The sequence below is a fragment of the Myotis brandtii genome, unplaced genomic scaffold (assembly GCF_000412655.1).
Source record: "Myotis brandtii unplaced genomic scaffold, ASM41265v1 scaffold667, whole genome shotgun sequence".
Lineage (NCBI taxonomy): Eukaryota > Metazoa > Chordata > Mammalia > Chiroptera > Vespertilionidae > Myotis > Myotis brandtii.
In genome coordinates, this window is record NW_005370593.1 from 2,298,789 (window position 1) to 2,321,205 (window position 22,417).

General features: G+C 38.1%; 2 protein-coding genes across 3 annotated transcripts in view; both read right to left on the bottom strand.

The window, feature by feature from the left end:
- Nucleotides 1–10,576, bottom strand: part of SCFD1 (sec1 family domain containing 1) — a 123,840-nt gene extending 113,264 nt beyond the window's left edge. Inside the window, exons 1-3 of one of the 2 annotated variants that reach the window (XM_005880994.2) lie at nucleotides 10,473–10,576; nucleotides 5,684–5,754; nucleotides 467–555 (exon numbers count right to left, since the gene is read on the bottom strand). In XM_005880994.2, the coding sequence (XP_005881056.1) occupies nucleotides 467–555; nucleotides 5,684–5,754; nucleotides 10,473–10,521 (209 nt within the window). In that variant the 5' untranslated portion in view covers nucleotides 10,522–10,576. Of the gene's footprint in view, nucleotides 1–466; nucleotides 556–5,683; nucleotides 5,755–8,609; nucleotides 8,631–10,472 lie in introns of those variants that run through there. The other variant, XM_014528975.1, reaches the window with a different exon arrangement.
- Nucleotides 10,577–16,703: 6,127 nt separating this feature from the next.
- Nucleotides 16,704–22,417, bottom strand: part of G2E3 (G2/M-phase specific E3 ubiquitin protein ligase) — a 54,303-nt gene continuing 48,589 nt past the window's right edge. The window contains exons 14-15 of the mRNA XM_005880995.2: nucleotides 19,361–19,548; nucleotides 16,704–18,181 (exon numbers count right to left, since the gene is read on the bottom strand). Coding sequence (XP_005881057.1) covers nucleotides 17,925–18,181; nucleotides 19,361–19,548 — 445 coding nt within the window. The 3' untranslated portion in view covers nucleotides 16,704–17,924. The remainder of the gene's footprint in view (nucleotides 18,182–19,360; nucleotides 19,549–22,417) is intronic.

Consider the following 22,417-nt stretch of genomic DNA (forward strand, 5'->3'; position numbering starts at 1 on the left):
AGAAAAAAATATGAGAGAAAATTTAAATTCTGAAATTCAAAAGTTTTAGACTGGGGATTTGCCCTCGCTGGTTTGGTTCAGTAGATAAGAGTGTTGGCCTGTGGACTGATGGGTCCCGGGTTCTATTCCAGTCAAGAGCATATGCCTGGGTTGGAGCTTAATCCCCAGTAAGGGGCGTTCAGGAGGCAGCCAATCAATGATACTCTCTCATCACTGATGATTCTCTCTCTGATGATTCTCTCTCTCGCTCACTCTCCCTTCCTCTCTGAAATTAATAAAAATATATCTTTTTAAAAAAGAAATAAAGGGTTGAATAAAGGAAGATTATAAAATGTTATTCTATAAAATACTGCAACTTAACATTATATTCTCTATAAATGTCCCCTAATAATTTTAAGGTACCCAAAGAAATCTTTAACAACTATTTGAAAACAAATGCCATTATTAGAAATATGTTAAAACTCACAGATGCAGAGTGATTCCCATGTCTCTCAGCTCCTTCACAGAGAGGAGAGGAGAGATGATATCCTGGCCAAATCTGTCATAAATGAGCACCTAATAAAAAATTGTGGTTTTTAAACATCATTATCAGTGAACAGTCAATAGAGAGCCCATACTATGACAATGTTGATATAAATTTTATTTTAATCAAAGTATATTGAATTCTTATACATATACCAATGTAATATTTTCTAGCATTTTCACTAAAATTTCCATTCATGCAGTAATCCATTCTTAAAAACATTACTACTTAGGCTAAAATAAATTAATAATTATATAAATTTCTTCTTACAGACTACTTTTTCTATGTTAAAAAATATACTAGAGGACTTTTGGTCAAGATGGCAGAGTAGGTAAACGCTGTGCGTGCTTCCTCCCACAACCACATCGAAATTACAACTGAATGACAGAACAACCGTCCTTGAGAATCACCTGAAGACTAGCTGAACTGAACTCCTACAACTAAGGATAAATGCAAGCCATACTGAGACTGGTAGGAGGGGCAGAGATGCAGAACGGGCTGGTCCCACTCCCACGTGTGGCAGTTTAAGAATTGGGATGGGTATCGTGGCTGTGGAGGTCCTCCCTGAAGAATGAGGGATCCCAGCCCTCAGCACCAATAATGAAGGGATAGTCCCCCAAACATCTGGCTGTGAAAACCAGCAGTGAGTGTGTCCAAGTGAGGGGAGTTCGAGAGAGGGGCTGCTGCTGTAGACCTAGGTGCTGAAGTCTTAAAGGGACTAAAACAGACTTATTCACTCACAAACTCACTCACTCTAAGCTCCAGCACAGAGTAGCAGCTTGGAAAGCACTAGGGACATAGCGGGAGGAAATGAATTCTCTAGATTCAGGGTGAGGGCTGGAGGAGCAGCTCTCTCTGGGACCAAACTGCTGGCAGGCGCCTTTGTTCCTTTGCTGAGCTCACCCCCACCCAGCCTGCAGGTGCAAGTGGGCACCAAATCTTGAGTCTCCATCAAACTGGATTCAAACTGATTCCCTGAAAACTTTCCCTACCCAACCCATGCACCAGCCCAAACCTCAATTAGTGGCTGTTCCTCACAAGCTGTCGGCCTTGGCTCACACTTTGGACTTTACTTTAATCTCTCAAAGTCCACAAACGCCAAACAAGCAGCGGCTGTCTTCAGCATGCCCTGTACCCCTTGCTAAGTGGTCCCTGCCATGAGTGGCAGTTGGCCTTGGTTTGCAGCATAGCCTCTCCCAGGCACCTCCAAGTCCAGTATAGGCTGAAAACAACCACAGATCACTGTAAGTCCTACCAGGTGGTCCCTGCCAGGCACAGGCATTGGCTGATTTGGACGTGCACCAGAGGCCCTCCCAAGAGGCCCTAGAACCAATACACCCAGTAGCCATCTTCAGGCCATACCAGAGCACCACTGAATTAGCTCCACAAATGACACACCCAAAGGGTGGACATGGCAGGCACCAACCAGAGCCCCACTACAGTTATTCCCACTCAATCGGGTCAACCCCCGCACTACAGCGCATCCACTGTAATTATGGCCAATCCTCACATCCAGTCAGCCTGGGGGTCAATCCCATCCACTGGCATACCAATAGCAATCACCCAGCTCAGGTGACCAGGGAGTCTGCACCAGTGGGCCCCACTCTGACATCTACTACAGAACAGCTACTACTTAAGGCCACTCTGCCAAGACTGGGAGACACTGCAGATCTATCTAGTACCTATAAATAAATATAGGGAGTCAGTCAAAATGAGAAGGAAAGAAACATGTCCCACATGAAAAAATAGGACAAAACTCCAGAAAAAGAACTAAACAAAACGAAGGCAAGCAATCTACCAGATAGAGTTCAAAACACTGGGTATAAGGATATTCAATGAACACAGAGGAAGAACAGATAAAATCAGGAAGAACTTACACAAAGATAAAAAAAAACACCATAAAAAAGAACCAAGGAAGAACACAATAACTGAAATGAAGACGGAACCAACAGCAGATCAGATGAAGCAGAGAACTGAATCAGTGATTTGGAACACAAAGTAGCTGAAAACACCCAATAGAAATAGCAATATATATATTAAAAGACAGTTTAAGGGACATCTGGGACAACTTCAAGTGTAACAACATTTGGTACCACCAGAAGAAGAGTGAGAATAAGGGAATGAAACCTATTTGAAGAAATAATGACAGAAAACTTCCCCTACCTGGAGAAGAAAATAGACATACAAGTCCAGAAAGCGCAGAGAGCCAAAACAAGATGAATCCAAAGAGGCCCACACCAAGACAGATCATAATTAAAATGCCAAAGGTTAAAGACAGAGAATTTTAAAAGCAGTTAATTACCTACAAGGGACCTCCCATAAGACTGTCAGATGATTTCTCAACATTACAGGCCAGAAGGGACTGGCATGAACTAATCAAAGTGATGAAAATCAAGGAACTATGACCAAAATTACCCAGTAAGGTTGACATTTAAAATCAAGGGAGAGCCCTAGCCAGTCTGGCTCAGTGGATAGAGTGTCGGCCTGTGGACTGAAGGGTCCCAGGTTCAATTCCAGTCAAGGGCACATGCCCTTGGTTGTGGGCTCGATCCCCGGGGGGGAGTGGCGGGTGTGCAGGAGGCAGCTGATCAATGATTCTCTCTCATCATTGATGTTTCTCCTCTCTCTCCCTCTTCCTTCCTCTCTGAAATCAATTTAAAAAAAATAAAAATAAAAGGAGACATAAAGAGCTTTCCAGACAAGAAAAAGCTAAAGGAGTTCATCACCACTAAACCAGTATTACAAAAAATGTTAACTTCTTTATGAAGAAGATAAAAAATATGAATAATAAAATGGCAATAATGACTAACCTATCAATAATCACTTTAGCCCTGGCTGGTTTGGCTCAGTGGATAGAGTGTTGGCCTGAGGACTGAAAGGTCCTGGGTTTGGTTCTGGTCAAGAGCACATGCCCGGGTGTTGTGGGCTCGATCCCCAGTGGGGGGCGTGCAGGAGGCGGCTGATTGATGATTTTCTCTCATCATTGATGTTTCTGTCTCTCTCCCCCTCTCCCTTCCTCTCTGTCTGAAATCAATAAAAATATATTTTTTAAAAAATCACTTTAAATGTAAATGGATTAAATGCTCTAATAAAAGGAAAAAGGATGGCTGAATGAAAAAGAATACAAGCCTGGCTGGCATGGCTCAGTGGTTGAGTGTCGACCTATGAATCAGGAGGTTACGGTTTGATTCCTGGTCAGGACACATGCCTGAGTTTCAGGCTCGATTCCCAATGTGGGGTGTGTAGGAGGCAGCCAATCTATGATTTTCTCTCATCACTCTCTCACTCACTCTCCCTTCCTCTCTGCAATTAATAAAAATATATTTAAAAAACAACAACACCTATACATATGCTGCCTAAAAGAGACCCACTTCAGATAGAAGGACACACACAGAATGAAAGTAAAGGGATGGAAAAGAATAGTTCATGAAAATGGAAATGAAAAAGAAAAAAAAAGCTGGGCTAGCAATACCTTTATCAGATAAAATAAACTTTTAAAAAAAGGCCATAAAGAGACAAAGAAGCCTTGGCTGGCTTGGCTCAAGGGCATGTGCCTCCATTGCCATTCGATCCCTGACCCTGGTTGGGGCCCATGAAGGAGGCAACCAATCGATGTGCCTCTCTCACATTGATGTCTCTCTCTCTCTCTCCCTCCCCCTCCCCTTCCACTCTGCCTGAAAATCAATGGAAAAAATATCCTCTGGTGAGGATTTAAAAGAGAGAGAGAGAGAAAGGAAGAAAGAAAGAGAGAGAAAGGACATTTCATATACAATAGCCAAGTATGGAAGCAACCTAAGTGTCCATCAACAGACAACTGGATAAAGAAGATACAGTACACATAATCAATGGAATATTACTCAGCCATAAAATGAATGAAATCTTTCCATGTGGAACAACACTGATGGACCTAGAGAGCATTACAATAATTGAAATAAGTCAGACAGAGAAAGATTTCACTTACACGTAAAGTCTGAAAAACAAAATAAATGAACAATAAAAACAGAAACAAACTCATAGATATAGAAAACAAACTGATGTTGCCTGGGTTTCAGGCTTGATCCCCAATAGGAGACCTGCAGGAAGCAACCTCTCATCTGTTTCTCTCTTATTGATGTTTTTATCTCTCTCTCTCTCTAAAAATTAATAAAAACATTAAAAAATAAACAAATATAGTTTATGCAAGGGGCAATATAAGGAGATGCCCAAAAATAACGAGGAAGGAAGGGGGAAGTTAGGGGATATGCTCAAACTTAAACTATGAATAATTCAATAGATAGCTTTAACCAAAGTACTTCTAAGGACTCGTGGAGAATTTTCAAAACACCCAAAACTGTAACCAAGTTGACTTGTTTTTAATTAAATTTAAAGTGATTATAAACTGATAAGTTTGAAACTAATTGACTGCATTCTCTCTTTGAAGAAAGAGCTAGAGGCAGCACGAAGTTTAGAATGAAATAGCTCAGGGAGAAAGATTATGGATTGCTTTCTGATCCAATTACCAGTTTTACTAATAGTTTTATATATCAGTAAATTAATGAAGTGTCATTTTTTTCCCATTGATTTCAGAGAGGAAGAGAGAGAAATAGAAACATCAATGATTAAGAGAATCATTGATTGGCTGCCTCCTGCATGCCCCCTACTGGGGGACAGGGGGACCTAGCCCACAACCCAGGCAAGTGCCCTTGGCCGGAATCAAACCTGGGACCCTTTAGTCCACAGGCCAATGCTCTATCCACTGAGCCAAATCGGCTAGGCTAGGGCAATGAAGTGGCATTTTGGTTTACAGATCACTCTCTCAAGAGTTGATTAAAATGGACCAATCCCCAGAGTCTCACTAACCCTGAGCAAGCTTGCAAGATCCAAACTCTGGACTAGCAGAGCTAAAGAACAAAACATCAACCAGAGTGAAGACCTAAGAGAGGGGTGCTGCCCAGGAGATCAGGATTACCTAGATGAAATGCTACTATCATTGCCTGTCTTACTCCATATAGTATTTATCAAAAAGATTCACATTAAGAAGTCATGTTAAATAAAAATAAAATACTCATGCATTACCACTAAAATGTCCTACTGTTCAGTATTAACAAGAAATTCCATCCAATCACCACCAATAAGGGCTGAGAAAAAGGGAATAGTCCCCATTAAAATAAACCCTCTTACCTTCCATACTGGTTCTCCAGTGCTGTTTTTAACATGAGGCACATTGAAATTCAACATACGTTTCAAAGCCACTGGAAATAAAAAGAGTCTCATTAAATATAACATTGTTTTTTAGGATTTCACTTTTCCCCCACATTTATTACCTACTACCTCAAAACAAAATACACAAATTATTCAAATAAAACTAATTAATCAAATGACTGGGTATTGAGCCTGAAACTCATGTGCCCTGACCGGGAATGGAACCGTGACCTCCTGCCTCATAGGTCGATGCTCAACCACTGAGTCACGCCCATTGGGCTACTTCTGTGGTTTTTATTGCTCATCTGTTCATGTGGTACAAATAACAGACTCAGGTATAATTAATTTTAAGGAAAATAAAAATCTTGATGTACTTCTATGTGAAGATGAGATGGCCAAATAGGGTAGGTACTCTTTAGGTGATTTAATTTTTAAAAGATTGGCAATACTAAAATCTACTTAGTTGATTTTAAAAAGCATTTTTGAAAAGGCTTTATTATTAATACAGAATAATCTACAAACCCAACTCCTACTAGAGAATTACATAATGCTCAAATTACCTGAACATTAATTTACAGCATATTCACTCACTCACTAGAAAACGATCTATTAAATGCTTGTTTCTTGAGGCAGGTAAAATAAGAAATTGCATTTCAGTGATATATTTGCATATTTATGTGTGTACATTCAGACATAACGTTTTGGTAAAATATTAGTACCTAATGCCCAGCCAATAACACACATTGCCAATACTAATTTACACCTACTTCAGTAGCTCATGGGTGTTATGGTATTATACAAAAAATACACAAACAAACAAAAACCACTTTGCATAAAGATGACTAACACATGAGGCATAGCAGGTGCTCCAGGATTAACTCTCCCACTGTGCTTTAAAAGAGCTCTTCCTTCCTCCCACCTCCAGACAACAGAGATGCCACCATCCTGGCACTCACGGCCCGACAGAGAGAATCTCGTTTCTAGGAACAGCTGCTCACTCTTGACACAGGACAACTGGGAAGAACCACAGCCTGAGCTGCATGTGAGCCCCAGGTGTAGAGTTCTCCAGAGGTAGGCCTCGGCTAAATGAGAGGCCGGTAACAGCAGGTATTTGCCTTCTCAGCCCCATCTAGATGAATATCCCCAACTCTGAGCCTTGGCCAACTTCTTAACAGAGGTTTTGACACAGTGAGTTTGTTAATAAAGCAAAAGGCCTGTGTACAAATAATGTATAAGAATGTAATTTTACTTTCATCAGAGTAACGCCCTAAAGGCGTAAATCATTGCTTTTAGCTCAAATGACAAACTAATTTCCTTTATTGGCCCTAAACATATTATCCACAGTTCTAGATTTGGCTAATGTAGTTTCATCCTTGCCTGAAATGTTTTTGTTTTTGTTTTCACTCATTCACTATATACTCAACTCATTCAACAAATGTTTAGTAGTGTTTACCATCTGCTGGACACAGTTTTAGTTGTTGGCATTAAACAAAACAGACAATAAAATTACCTATCCTCAAGTAGCTTTCATTTTAGTTGGGGGGAAAAAACAACAAAATAAATAAAACATGTGGTATGTGTGATCAGGATAAGAGCTATGGAGAAAAACAAGGAAGGGAAGGGGGAAGAAGAAATAGTGGTGTAATTTTAAGCAGTCAGGAAAGGTCTCCTGAGTAGGTAACATTTGAATAAAGGCCTAAAGGAAATGAGGGAGTGAGCCACAGATATCTCTAAAAAAATATTCTAGATAGAAAAAACACATATAAAGGCTCTGAAGTGGGAAGTCTAGTGTGGCTAGAAAAGGGAGTAATAACAGGGAATGAGGTCAAAAAATTAAGTGCGAATCAGATCATCTGGAGTCTTGTAGACCAGTGGTTGCCAACCACTGCTGTAGACCACTGTAAAATCACTGTGGCTTTTACTATGAATGAAACAGGAAGCAGCTGGAGGGTTTTGAGCAAATATGTAACATTTGAGTACTGTGTGAAGAAAAATGAAGGGGGACAGGGATGCAAAAGCAAGGAGACCAAATAGGCAGTTATTACAGAAATTCATGGTGGCTTGGACATGGGTGACAGCAATGACAACAGTCAGATCCTGGAAATATCTTCAGAATAGAGCTGACGCCCCGGCTGGTTTGACTCGGTGGATAAAGCATCAGCCTGCGTACTGAAAGGTCCCAGGTTCCATTCTAGTCAAGGGCACATGCCCCGGTTGCTGGCTCGATCCCCAGTAGGGGGCATGCAGGAGACAGCCGACCGATGATTCTCATCATTGATGTTTCTCTCTCTCTCTCTCTCTCTCTCCCTTCCTCTCCCTGAAATCAATAAAACATAGTTTAAAAAAAAAAATCCACAATAGAGCTGACAAGATTTATGGACAGACCTGGATGTGGGATATGAAAGAGAGAAGTTAAGAAAACTCCAAGGTTTTTGACCTGAGCAACTACACAAATGGAGTTGCCATTAATTGATATGTGGTATACTGAGTTCAGAGGACAGGCTAGCTAGAGAGATGAACTTGGGGATCGTCAGTATGTAGATAATACCTATTTATCCAAGAAGCTCAAGAGATCACAAGAGAGAAAGCAGTTGATCTGTGGCTCTCCAATGCTCAGAAGTGAGGGAGCTGAGCAAGAACCTCAACACAGAGGCATGCATGAAGTACCACGGAAGGACAGGATTCTGCCTGTTGAACTAAAGGCCGAAATAGAGAGGGCAGTGGTCCAGGACACATGCACAAACAAGATGACTTTTGAGGGGACCTTTAAGATGAATAAAGATTCTTCAGACAAGCAAAGCAAAAAAACAGGCATCTGCAAAATGGAGACAATAATACATATGAAAATCACTAAAATCAGTGCCCGGCAATACTAAATGCTCATTATATATCAACCATTATCTACCTAAATAGATTGCAAACTCCTCTGTATCACACTGTCTGGTACTTGGAATATCTGAGAATTGACTGTGAGTTATTTCCCAAAACATTTTCAGTACATATCAGGGAGATGTATAATTCTGCGACTATAACATATATCATAGGGTTTATCTTTCTCTGAAAATAAAACAGAATTTGTGGGTACTAATATTATAAACGATTAAGCTGGCATAACCTATTTGGTAATGATGTGAAATCTTGCTATAATTAACTTCATTTCTGCAGAAATTGAAATTATGCTGTTAGATTTTAAATTCTACAGTTCCTGCATATAAAAATTACTACCATACAATTTTTTCTTTTTTTTTTTATAGCAAAGGTGGAAATTCATTGAAGAACAAGTACAGACTCCCACATGAGGAGAGGGAAAGAATCCCACAGAACTGACTCCCAAGTAGGGAGGGGGAAAGGGTCCCACAGAATGGACTCCCAGGTAGGGAGGGGGAGAGGGTCCCCAATTTTCATTTTTCAAAAAGCTCCTTTGTATTGATAAAGAGTGTTCCTTCAGATCTTATTTTAATATGTAGTATAACCTAATTCACTGGGCTTCATTAAGCTGTCAGAACCATACCTCAAAAACAAGCGGGGCATCTATCTGCTTCCATAGACAAAATGAATGGCAGGTATTCCCCAAATCTTATTAGAACCTCACTGGGCTTCATTAAGCTGTCAGAACTATACCTCAAAACAAGCGGGGCATCTATCTGCTTCCACAGATAAAATGAATGGCAGGTATTCCCCAAATCTTATTAGAACTTTCATATATGTAAGTTATGCCTGCCTTCATCTGACAGCTAATATTAAATTATCTACTGGGGAAGGCAGAACGCAACTCAGTATGCACTGTGTGTCATTATCAGTCTGAAGTCTGTCATTAATTTTTTTCTTTGAAACCCGAAGGAAGGAATCAAGCACAGCCCAAATCCCCGCTATAGGCCACCTTAATCACAACCAATTGTTTTCCTATTCACATTTACATGCAACCTAAAATAATTACAAGAGACAGAATTTACAAGTTTGCACATTTTTGATGGCTTATTTCCACTAGCTCCTCAGAATTAAAAGTCCTTGCGAACTTTTAAGACAACTAGCTAACAGGCATAAACCATCAGTTTGTAGCTAACAGGTAAAATGCAAGTTGCCTAAGAAATTAAGGCAAAACTAAGAATATCGAAGATAGAAAAACATATCAGAGCTCAGGGGAAGAAATGTATACTTGTCTCACTGTATATACTGCATGTGCAGTTTGAAAACACGAACCTGTGAACCAGCTAACACGGTAAGGCTATTCCCCCCTCGCCATTCCTGTCCCCTCCCCGGAGCTGGGGAAACCACCCGGCGTTTCTCGTCGGGTACCCCAATGACCGCGTCCAAAGGTGAAGCGGCCGGACGCAAGCTGCCCTGAAAAGAATACTTGTTTTTTTAACTGCGGTGGGAATGCCAGAAAACGAAACTTTCACCGTGAAAACGGAGAGAACTGAACCGCGCACAGAAACAAACCCAGAGAGGCAACACCGAGGGGGAAATGCCACCCGCCTGAGCTCGTCCTGACGGCCTCGAGGCTCCGTAGGAAAGGACCACCCAGCCGGCCCCCTGCACAAGCCCGGCTCCTGCACCCCTAGCGGGGCCGAGCTCTCCGGTCCATGGCATCTCTTCCCTAAAAACTCCCAAGGGGAGGGGCTCTCGATGCTCCGGGAACCGGATTAAACTCCTGGAGGCCCGTCTCCCAGCTCCATGCGCTGCGACCGAGGGAGGCGACCCGCAGAGAAAGAGGGCGTCCCATCGCAGGCACAGGACCGCAGGGAGAAGGCAGTGAAGGACTCGGTACCTGTTTGTCTCTCTCGAATACTAGCTGCCGCCATCTTGGCTCCCACCATCCACTGCCCGACTGGCGAGCAGAGCCCGGGGTGACGTGGCTGCCGCAACCGCCCCGGAAGCAAAACCCGGAGGGGCGGGGCTAAAGGAAGTTGATGGGGGCGACGCTCCCACGGCTGCACCCCTGCAGAACTGTGACACCCGGAGCGGGTGAATGCCTGACCCCTGTAGGGATTTTCTGCTGCGGAACAGTAGGGACTTTTATTCTCCAGTGGCAGCTGCTTGGAGCTGAACTCTTTCGGTGGGAGCGTGGCGCAGTGCTAAGACCGTAAGGAAACACTGAACTGCTTGGTCATTTGCACATCACTCGCTGGGAGCATACTTAGGGGTTTAAGGACCACGGGACTAACATGGAGTGAAGCTCCTGCAACAAAGTAGGCACTTAAATGCCAGCTCTCTCTTCTGTATCCTCCCGGCTCCCCTTTCCTGGCAGTTTTGGAGCAATGTTTTTCTCAATGCTCCAGTTTTATGGTGGCGTTTTGCTTACGTGGACACAGGAGCCAGAAGGGTGCAAGATGGCCAAGTGGCATTTCCTCCTATCCCTTAGGCAACTGCAAAATCACAAACCATTACTTTGGGGGAGAGTGGGTAAGTAGGATAAGGCTGGTGTTTTAATGTACACTTGAAGCCATGTGATGATCAAATGTATCCAATATTGATGATTCCTAATTTAGTCCATATTTTATTGGATGTAAAAATGGATACAATATGACAGCTCATCTCCCATATGTTCAATAGAGTTCATTGATGACATTGCAAGAGCTGTGGAGCATGTTCATTCTGAAATGAAATCATACACCCTGTGCCTCAAAATCTGCTTTGAAAACAACTTTCAAATTTATATGAGAAATAAGTTAAAAATTACCCTAACAATTACACGAAAAGCACATTTCTATAACACAACATTAACTTCTCTATTTCACAAATAAAAGTTGTTTATTTTTATGAAAATGAAGACAGGTGATCTTAAACACCACTAGGAAACATCTTGGAAGTGAGCCTACATTCTTTTTTCTTGTGTAATTTTTTCAGTCCAAACCTATTCCTGAATCTCTGTAACCATCTCTTTCTTGCAGTTAATGTCTTGGTGTCACCTATTATTTTTTTCAGCTTTATGAAGGAATAATTGACAAAAGTTGAAAGATATTTGAAGTGTACATCATATGGTGGAAGGATTCCCCCCTTTAGTTATCACATCCATCACCATATATATGAGAACATTTAAGTTCTACTCTAAGCAAATTTCAATTACATAATGTAGTTATCACTACAGTTACCATGTTATATATTAGGTCCTCCGACCTTATTCATCTTAAAGGTGAAAGTTCATTACTGAATCGTATGACTTATATGTACCAGGCGCTGGGAACTGGAGGTCATAGGGAGAGGTTGGTAAACGTTACGAACCTTTAAGAATTAAATTATCTCTCATTTGCTAATTGGCATAGTCACTAAGAAATTAACTGGAATATTTACTGCTTTATTTAGTGCTATCACTAATATTTTTAGTAGTTACTTTTATCATCATTGCAGGATATGTTTTATTGACTCGAGGAAGGGATGGAGGGAGGGAGGAAGGGACAGAAATATTGATGTGAGACATATCTACCTCTTCCCTCCTGTATGTGCCCGACCAGGGAAGGAACACCCAACGTAAATATGTGTCCAGACCAGGAAGCAAAACCCTCAGCCTTTTGGTGTCAGAGGAGAGCTCCAACTACCTGAGTCACCTGGCCAGTGCTATCACAGTATTTTGAAGGAATCACCAATGATCTAGGTGTGTTTTAATTTAAACAGAAATGACAGTTCCTGCCCTTTGGAAAGTTCTACTTCAGTTTTTGTGTCCATGGAATAGAAAATGTACAGGCTTGCCCATCTTCCAACATCTGAGAGCCCGATCTTGTTCATTTGGGTAATTCTCTCAAATGCAAATCTATCATTTAACCATTTCAGCTCCACCAGACTTCTCCCTAAGACTACATGTCACATTAAAATGCTATGAAAGCCCTAGCACAGTGGTTCTCAACCTTCTGGCCCTTTAAATACAGTTCCTCATGTTGTGACCCAACAATAAAGTTATTTTCGTTGCTACTACATAACTGTTATGTTGCTACTGTTATGAATCGTAATGTAAATATCTGATATGCAGGATGGTCTTAGGCGACCCCTTGAAAGGGTCGTTCGACCGCCAAAGGGGTCTCGACCCACAGGTTGAGAACCACTGCCCTAGCCGGTTTGGCTCAGTAGTGTCAGCCTGCAGACTGAAGGAAGGGTCCTGGGTTCACTACTGCATGGACCTTGGTTACAGGCTGGATTCCTAGCCCTGGTTGGGACACATGTGGGAGGCAACCAATTGGTATCTCTCACATAGATGTTTCCTTCTCTGTCTCTCCCCCTCCCTTCCATTCTCTCTAAATCAATGGAAAGCCCCGGCCGGTGTGGCTAAGTGGATAGAAGGTTGGCCTGCGGACTGAAGGGTACCGGGTTTGATTCCGGTCAAGGGCACATGCCCAGGTTGCGGGCTCAATCCCCAGGGTGGGGCGTGCAGGAGGCAGCCAATCAATGATTCTCTCTCATCATTGATGTTTCTACCTCTCTCTTCCTTTCCCTTCCTCTCTGAAATCAATAAAAATATAAATTTTTAAAAAATCAATGGAAAAAGATCCCCGGATGAGAATTAACAAAATAAAACAAAAACGTTAAGAAAATGCTAGACATTTATATATAGTACCTACATAAAAATGATAAAAACCTGTCCTGAACAAGGAGTGCATATAATGTAAATTTTAAAAAAATATGCCCCACAGATGATTGGCAGTAGACAAGTAGTCTCTGTAAAGCTAAGACTAAGGTATTTGTTACATTATTATCAGAAATAACCAAACCATGGCTTCAGAATAATAGTTAACCTAATTTATTGTACCCCTTCAACCAGCTCTACCTACCCAGATTTTTGGTTTAAATAATTTATTCTGGCAAACTATAATTTTTCATTAGGGGATAGTTTTTTAAATATATTTTTTAATTGGTTTTAGAGAAAAACGGAGAGGGAGAATCATTGTCTGCCTCCTACACGCTCTATACTGGGGATCCAGCCTGCAACTGGGGCATGTACCCTGACCAGGAATCGAACCTTGAACTCCTGGTTCATAGGGCAACCACTACACCATGCTTAATAGGCCATTAGGGGACAGTTTTAACATAGAATATCTCAGAACAGCTCATTTAAGAGTTTACTAGGCATAAGCCGACTGCAGGATCTCTCAAATGTGGAATCTTCTATCTACTTAATAATTTTGGAAACTTAATCTTGTTAAATTCTGACAAGTTGAGTTTATATAAGCACTTCACTTTTAGTAGCATAAACACATTTATTTAAAAAACTTCACTTAAGTGTCATGTTTTTTGGCTACATCTGATGTGTTCAAAAAAAGGGAGAAATAGGCTGACACATAAAATATCACCTAGCACAATACCTGTTCACATACAGTAGGTATTAGAATATGTTTGGCAATTGAAAAAAGTCAAAATGAGAACTTAAAACTGGGTTTCTTCAAAGCAACCCAAATATTCCTAAACTACATGTAATACACAATCAAGTAATCCATCATTCAGTGTGTTCTTATGATTTGTATTGCATTACTTGAAGCATAAAACTGTGTAATACTTGAAGCATAAAAACTAGTTTAATAGCTTACTGTAAAAGTAACAATGAAGCACATGATAATCACTACATAAAAAGATTACAGATTTATAAATAGAATCTTGTTCTAATAATAATGACTGCCTCAGGCAGTCACTGAAAAATTTAACTATTATACTCCCCTTAGAATTTAATTTTGAGTACAAAAGTTACACTAGCTTCCACATAATTAGGGAAAAAAATTATTGAAAGTTTTGATATAAAGACAATGAAGCACGTGATAATCACTACATAAAAATATTACAGATTTATAAATAGAATCTTGTTCTAATAATAATGACTACCTCAGGCAGTCACTGAAAAATTTAACTATTATACTCCCCTTAGAATTTAATTTTGAGTACAAAAGTTACACTAGCTTCCACATAATTAGGGAAAAAAATTATTGAAAGTTTTGATATAAAGTAGAAGCCAAAATGATTTATTTCTCAAGTTAGTAATCAAATGAAGGCTTTTTACTTGACCCAAACAGAGAATGGCTTATTCATAAAATAGGAATTAAATATGACAAAATATAAAATCATAAGCTAGTTTCTGATATTTTAAAGAATATTTACCTTAAAACAACCAAGTATAATTGTAGATAATTATGTAAAAGACTTTCAAATGAAGTTCTCACACCAAAAAGTGTAAAGCTTTTAAAACAATGAATATAAAACCAACCAAAGACCATTAACAGTAGATGCATAATAGGCAAATGTTTGATTTTCCTTGACATTGAGAACAATAGGAAACAAGCTTGAAATATATGGCATTTAGTTTAAGATATTTAAGACATACACACATTTATAAAGGATTATAGCATTATTCCTTTTTAAAATCAACATTAGTAAGAATTGTGCACTGTCTATAACAATAGAAAAAAACCGTAATACCACTTGACATTGTAACACTGCAGAAAACAACCTACAAGTTTCTCTGATATGCCCTGATTAAACAGATTAATCTTTAAAACATCATACTAATGTAACATCCTTAAATGGCATGCAGAAAACATTTTTCAATATGAATACTTATGCTTCAGTTTAAACTGTGCCTATCCTATATGATTATTTATACCACCTTATCCCTAAGGCCTCGTCTACACATAAAATAAGTGAAAGGAGGAATTGAAATACCATAATGTTTTTAATTGTAGCCAAACCAAGTGCCCTTCTTCTCTCCCATCCCTCCCCACCTAAAAAGTGACAGTAATCATCAGCTAAATAACTGCTGCAGGGGAAATTAATTTAAACTACAAATAACCAGAAATTTATTCAGATTTTGTTTGTACTGTTTTAGTGGCTTTTTTAAAAAGATTTTTCTCTTGAGTTTTATTTTTTAAAAATATATTTTATTGATTTTTTATAGAGAGGAAGGGAGAGGGATAGAGAGCTAGAAACATTGATGAGAGAGAAACATCAATCAGCTGCCTCCTGCACACCCCCTACTGGGGATGTGCCCACAACCGAGGTACATGCCCTTGACCAGAATCGAACCTGGGACCCTTCAGTCCACAGGCCGATGCTCTATCCACCGAGCCAAACCAGTCAGGGCTTTAGTGGCTTTTTAAAGTTCATAAAACTGGGTAGATTAAAGAATGAAGTAGCCAATCTATCAAAACATTTTAAATAAAAGCTATATGGCAAGTTTGAGGTTTATATTAGATATTCAAACCCTTTTTTAATAATAGGTCCTTTTAATTACTTTCAATAATCTAAAAATTTAACAAAAGACAAAGAAATGCCTTAATGTTCTTAAACATTTTAAATGAAAGTGAAACTTTAATTTGCTGGGTATGTTAATAAGTATAACAAAGAAAAGTACACTAGGACTATGCTTTAGTTTTCTTTTGGTATTAGATATATATTACCAATATCAAATCAATCCCGTTATTTTTCTTTAAAAATATCAATAACTGCCCTGGCTGGCATGCTCAACGGTTAGAGCACTGGCCCAAGCATGGAAGGGTCTCAGGTTCAATCCCTGGCTGGCTGAGGCATGTGCAGGTGGCAACCAATCAATGTCTCTTTCTCACATCAATGTTTCTTTTTCTCTCTTTCCCCTTCTCCCTCCCTCCCACTCTCTCTAAAAAATCAATGTAAAAAATATCCTCAGGTGAGGATTAACAACAAAAATCAATAACTTAGGCATGTTTCTCAGGGAAAATGAGAATATGATGATAGCTGACACCTATTTTGTGTATCAAGACAAATGATAACTTAGGGATGTTTCTCAGGGAAAATGAGAATATGATAGCTGACACCTATTTTGTGTATCAAGACAAATGTGGCCCTAAACGGATTGGCTCAGCAGATAGAGCATCAGTCTGCGGACTGAAGGGTCCTGGGTTCGATTCTGGTCAAGGGCACATGCCCGGGTTGCCGGCTCAATCCCCAGTAGGGGGCGTGCAGGAGGCAGCTGATCAATGATTCTCATCATTGATGTTTCTCTCTCTCCCCCTCTCCATTCCTCCCTGAAATCAAAATTTTAAAAAAATAAAAATAAAAATGATGTGGTTGCAACTAAGCAATTTACCTCTCATATGATTTACTTTGGTGGAAAACCCATTTATATTTGATAACATTATAGAAATTAGACTTTTCCAATTTCTTCTTTTGTGAAAGTGTATATAATTATGGTGACATGACTATGGTGGGGACATAAACTTCAAATTGTTATTACATAGTTTCTTGTTACTTTTAGTAACATTAATAAAGTTACAAAATGGAATAAAAGAGTTTGTAGAAGGATAGGCGGAAACACATCAGTTAATTCTGCATGGTGAGATTAGAGTGGGTTTTTCATTCTATTTGTATTTCTTTCTTACATATTTCTACATTACCTATAAAATAACAGATACCTTTCAAGAGCAAAAAAGATAGCAGTAAAGCAATGGTGCGAGCTTACTTATCATACAATCATCTTAAAAATAAATACCTGTCAAATAGCCAAACCACCATATGACAACCCACAGATATTATTCAGATACCTGAAATGAGTATGGATCTAACATGGGGAAAAACTCCTATGATTAAAGCCAAGGCTTTAAAGAATACACTTTTTAATATATTTTTATCCACCTCAGGAGTATTTTTAAGACTATGGAATGTCCATAGATCATAGAATATTTGTGCAATTCCGCTTTTTCTGTAATACATACTTCCTTAGGCATAATATAATTGCAGTGTGGGTCTATTTTAATATAATCAGTAACCTAAAAAAAAAACACTTTTAACAACCAATTTAGTGCCATCCTAGAAAAGGATACATGTAACACATACCCCAGAATATGTGCCTTTGATTTATATAACAGAATTTATCAATTAGCTTTTCCATTTAACGCTTTAAAATAAAATAATAATTTGAAATGTGGCATCCTATAGCTAATCCAAATTTACAAAAATAGTGAGTACAAGCTTTTCTCTTATATATACCATGCTACTATGCTTGAAGAAAGTCTAACAGCCATTCTAAAAAAATTTATATTGAACATTATAAAGCATGTATACTAACAAAATAGAAAAACATCATCAACTTTAAATGGTATAACTTAACAAAATTTTTTTTCGTTTAAATGGCCAAAACATTCCTTAATATTCACATCATAAATTTTATTGGACCAAGAAGCTGACAAGTTTGTTCAAAAGTGATAATGGACAGATTTCTGAAACAAAAATATCAATAGCAGCTTTAAAGAAGCATCTCTTTGTTCAAAACATCTTAATGTCCAATGTAGTGAGAGCTTTCTTCTTTTTCTAGTCTTAAAGTGTTTCTTATGGAAAAGTCCATTTTTTCTTGAAATTCTTTATATGTATTGGTGATTGGAAGAGCTAAACAGTTATTACACTTGTTTCCAACAGGAAAATCCATATGAAGGCACTCAACTGAAGGAGTGGGTTTAAATCCAGCAGGTGGAATGGAATTGCAACCAGTTGCAAAAATAAGAATGTCTTCCAATGTTGTTGCAGATTTACCATCTGAAAAGTTTACCAAAAAGAAGAAAAATAAGTTCATTATATATTGCTACCATCATAGACTCTTCCCCATCTTGACTGGGAATGTTGAAAGGCAGAGATTCCCACATCTATCTTGGGCAAACTAAATAACTGAGTAAAGTGTAGTAAGAGGAAAACAGTACATTCAATAAATGTTTGAATCTCAAAGTAGGACTCACAAAATCACTTAGTTGACCTACTCATTGTATATTTGAATGCCTTCTCTAATATAAAGTTATCAGAATCCAAGAGGCTCAGTGGATTATGAAATTCCGTCTTTTGGGGATATAATATTCTAAAAACAATATATCATACACTACTTCTAGGTTATTATTTGATAAACTAGTTCAGTGACTAATATATCATACACTTACTTCTAGGTTATTATTTGATAAACTAGTTCAGTGACTTTTAACCTTTTTCATCTCATGGCACACATAAACTAATTACTAAAATTCTGTAGCACACCAAAAAATATATTTTTTGCCAATTTGACACACAAAAAAGTATAATTTTGATTCATTCACACTGGATGGCTATTGTTGTATTGACTGTTGTCATTTTTTCATTAGACAATCTAAGGGGAAAGAGGTCAGTGCCCCTGACTAGTCAGGCACTGCATGTTTTAAAAATTCTTGTAGCACACTGGTTGAAAATCACGTAATTAGTTCAATAAATGCAGAGAAAAACTAAACTGTGTAAAACAACAACAATAAAAACTTGTCTGAAAGAAGATTCAACTGAAAGTTAAAATATTTTCCACTCTACTAAACAAAAAGATTTTACATTGCTAATGCTCAATGATAAACATCAGTATCATAGTCCTAACCAATGGATGAATAATTCACAAGTTTGAGAAAGATGAAACAGACAATTAGCTTTTATACTATTCTATGCAGTGGCCATCACCCATATATTTAAAATTCCTAGTAAGACTGCCTCTTACCTCAAATTATATTAAGAAAACATTGTAAATTATAATTTTATTCTTAACCTTTCCTCATCAATTTCAACTCAATCACACAAACTTATTTTTAAATGTTTTGTAAATATGGGGTTAGCCAATGAAAATTCTTATTATCAAAATGCAAAACTCAAAGAAATAAACTAATATACTGAAACAAACATTCTAAGACAGATAAAAATAAAACATCCACATACCCTCAACAGCCTGTAAGTAACTGTTCCAAAACCCCAAAGACTGTGCGTCACATGTGTGTACTGTAAAAAGATCTCTAAGCATTTTTGCAGAAAGATTCTCAGGTTTATGACAGAAGATGCTATAAAATGCTTCTGGATAAGTCTGAATTTTCTCCAAAACTCCAAGAGTTTTCAGACCCTGCTTAAAACTTAAGAGAAGAAAAGTACTGAGAGAACATTCATACATGTGTTTGATATTACAATAGGGAATTAACATTTCTAACTTTATTTTTAAATTCCAATTTACCTTCTATTTAAAAAGTCATACTACTTCTTTTTTAAATAGTTACCTCTTAAGATTTTAATAGGCAAATTTAAAATATAAAGTGAATCGATGTGCAGTAGTCTCGCCTTATTGGGAGATATGTTCCAAGACCAAATATAGCTGCCCAAAACTGTGGGTAGTACTGAACCCTAATATACTATTTTTCCTATATATACATACCTTTCTTCTTAGTAATCAACTTCTTTAACTCTGCTGGAAATATGGCAGTACTTTCTTCATGGGCAGATAGCCTCTCCAGTAATTTTTGTATTTTTCAGTCCAAACCTATTCCGGCATCTGTGTGACCATCCCTTACTTGCAGTAAATGGTTTGGTGACATTTGTTTCAGGGATTCCTTACTGAAGTCTTCATATAAGCGCAATGCTTTCTGGTGCAACGTGTTGCCATCATTCAGAACAAGTTTTCTGTTCATGTCTCCCACCCATAATTTAATACCTTTTCCATCTTAACTAAGCAATAATGGTAATTCTATTCATATAAAATTTTACTATTTGAGAGGCCGCATAATTTAATACCTTTTCCATCTTAACTAAGCATTTTTCACGCACTGTGGCTATAACTTTTGCAATTTGAGGTGCAATACAGCAAAACTAGGATGAATTTTTTTCCTTCTTCACAATTTCACAGATTTGTTCTTACTATAAATCGTAGCAACTCAACATGATTTTTTCTTTCCTTATTGAGGTTGAGAATGTTCGACTTTTCACTTAAAGCAGCGGTTCTCAACCTGTGGGCCACGACCCCTTTGGCGGTCGAACCACCCTTTCACAGGGGTCGCCTAAGACCATCCTGCATATCAGATATTTACATTACAATTCATAACAGTAGCAACATTGCAGTTATGAAGTAGCAACGAAAATAATTTTATGGTTGGGTCACAACATGAGGAACTGTATTTAAAGGTCCAGAAGGTTGAGAACCACTGAAAGGAAGCACATTATGGCTTCTCTTTGGCAATCTGAATTTCCAGTATTATTACTCTTGCACGCTAGGGCCATTACTAAGTAAATAAGGTTTACTTGAATCCAAGCAATGCAATATTGTGACAGTCCATCTGAAAACCATGACGGCTACTAAGAGGCATGGATAAGGTGGATAAAAGAATGATTTACATCTCAGGGAGTGCAAGATTTCTCCATGCGTCTCAAAACAGTGTACAATTTAAAATTTATGAATTCTTTATGGAATTTTCCACTTAATATTTCTGAACCGTGATTGATCAAGAGTAACTGAAACTGAGAAAAGTGAAACCATGGATGGGGTTTGGGAGGGACTAGTGTTTACCCTCTTCCTAAACAATACAAAGACCTTACAACACTTAAAACTAATTGCTCTCACTCTTCTTATGCTAGTTAAAAATTCTTCTTAGTTTCATAAACTCCCAAAGTAAACATTTTTGTACAATTAGTTGCTCTGTTTACCAATTTCTTTACCATTCCTTCTCACTAGCAAACCTCCCTGATAGAATCTTTAACCTCTTGTATCCAGTAACCTTGCTAAACACTTTATAGAAGAATTTCTTACATTATTTTAGGTTAGACAATCATGCAGGCTACAAATGATAATTTTAGTTCTTCTAATCCTTAATAACATTCACTTATTCATTTGGTGTTGTTGCTCTGCTAGGGTCTTCAGCATATTGTGGAAACGAAGAGAGTAATTATGTATATTCGAGGCTTATCTGGCCTTAAGGGGAATGCTGGTAACATTTCACCTTTAAGGATGTTTGCTGAATGTTTAGAAGATACTCGTTATAATGGTATTTCAAATTGTTATTTTAAAATTATGTATAAATGTATGAAATGCTTTTTCTGCATCTAAAATTGTATGATTGGATGTTTTTTGTTCCATTAATCTATTAGTGTGGTACACTGCAGTAAAGATTTTTTAACGTGCTTCCTTTTATAAACCCTTTTCAAAAACAAATACTTTAATCACTGCTATTTTAGACCCTCACTAATTATTTGTATGCTTAAACTTATTAACTCCTTTGAGACATGTTTAAAGGTACAAATAGATTCAACTGTTCAATGTTCCTAAAGAATTTGTTCTTTTTTACACTATTATTAGAGTCAGTTAAGGACAAGACTTCTATTTAAAGATTAGAATCTCATTAATTTTTTGTTTTGTGTTAAAGTCATTTCTTTAAAATGCAATTTAAGATCCTATCTTCTTAATACACAAAAGTCTAAGCTATTTATGTGTCATTCTTACCAATCTAAATTTAGAGTATTTTCCTACTTTATAGTGTGCTTTCTCTGAACATGTGTTTTCTTTGCTTGTTTTTATCCTATTTTCTGTCCATTATCTTCTTTTTTTTAAAATATATTTTTAATTGATTTTTTATAGAAAGTGAGAGGGATAGTCAGAAACATCGATGAGAGAGAAACATTGATCAGCTGCCTCCTGCACACTCCCTACTGGGTATGCGCCAGCAACCAAGGTACATGCCATTGACCGGAATCGAATCTGGGACCCTTGAGTCCGCAGGCCGATGCTCTATCCACTGAGCCAAACTGGTTAGGGCCCATTATCTTCTTTATTTCGCCCCCAGACCTCACCAACCTGGTTTGGAAGTTACATACGCTCTTCCTGTTATTTTAGAACATAACTTAAAAGATACATACTTGATTTAATAACCTAAAGCTAATTGATGCTTCCTCATTACTACCTCAGCAATACAAGTCCCTTAAAACAATAAACCCAACAATATCCATTCTCTTCTTACAGAT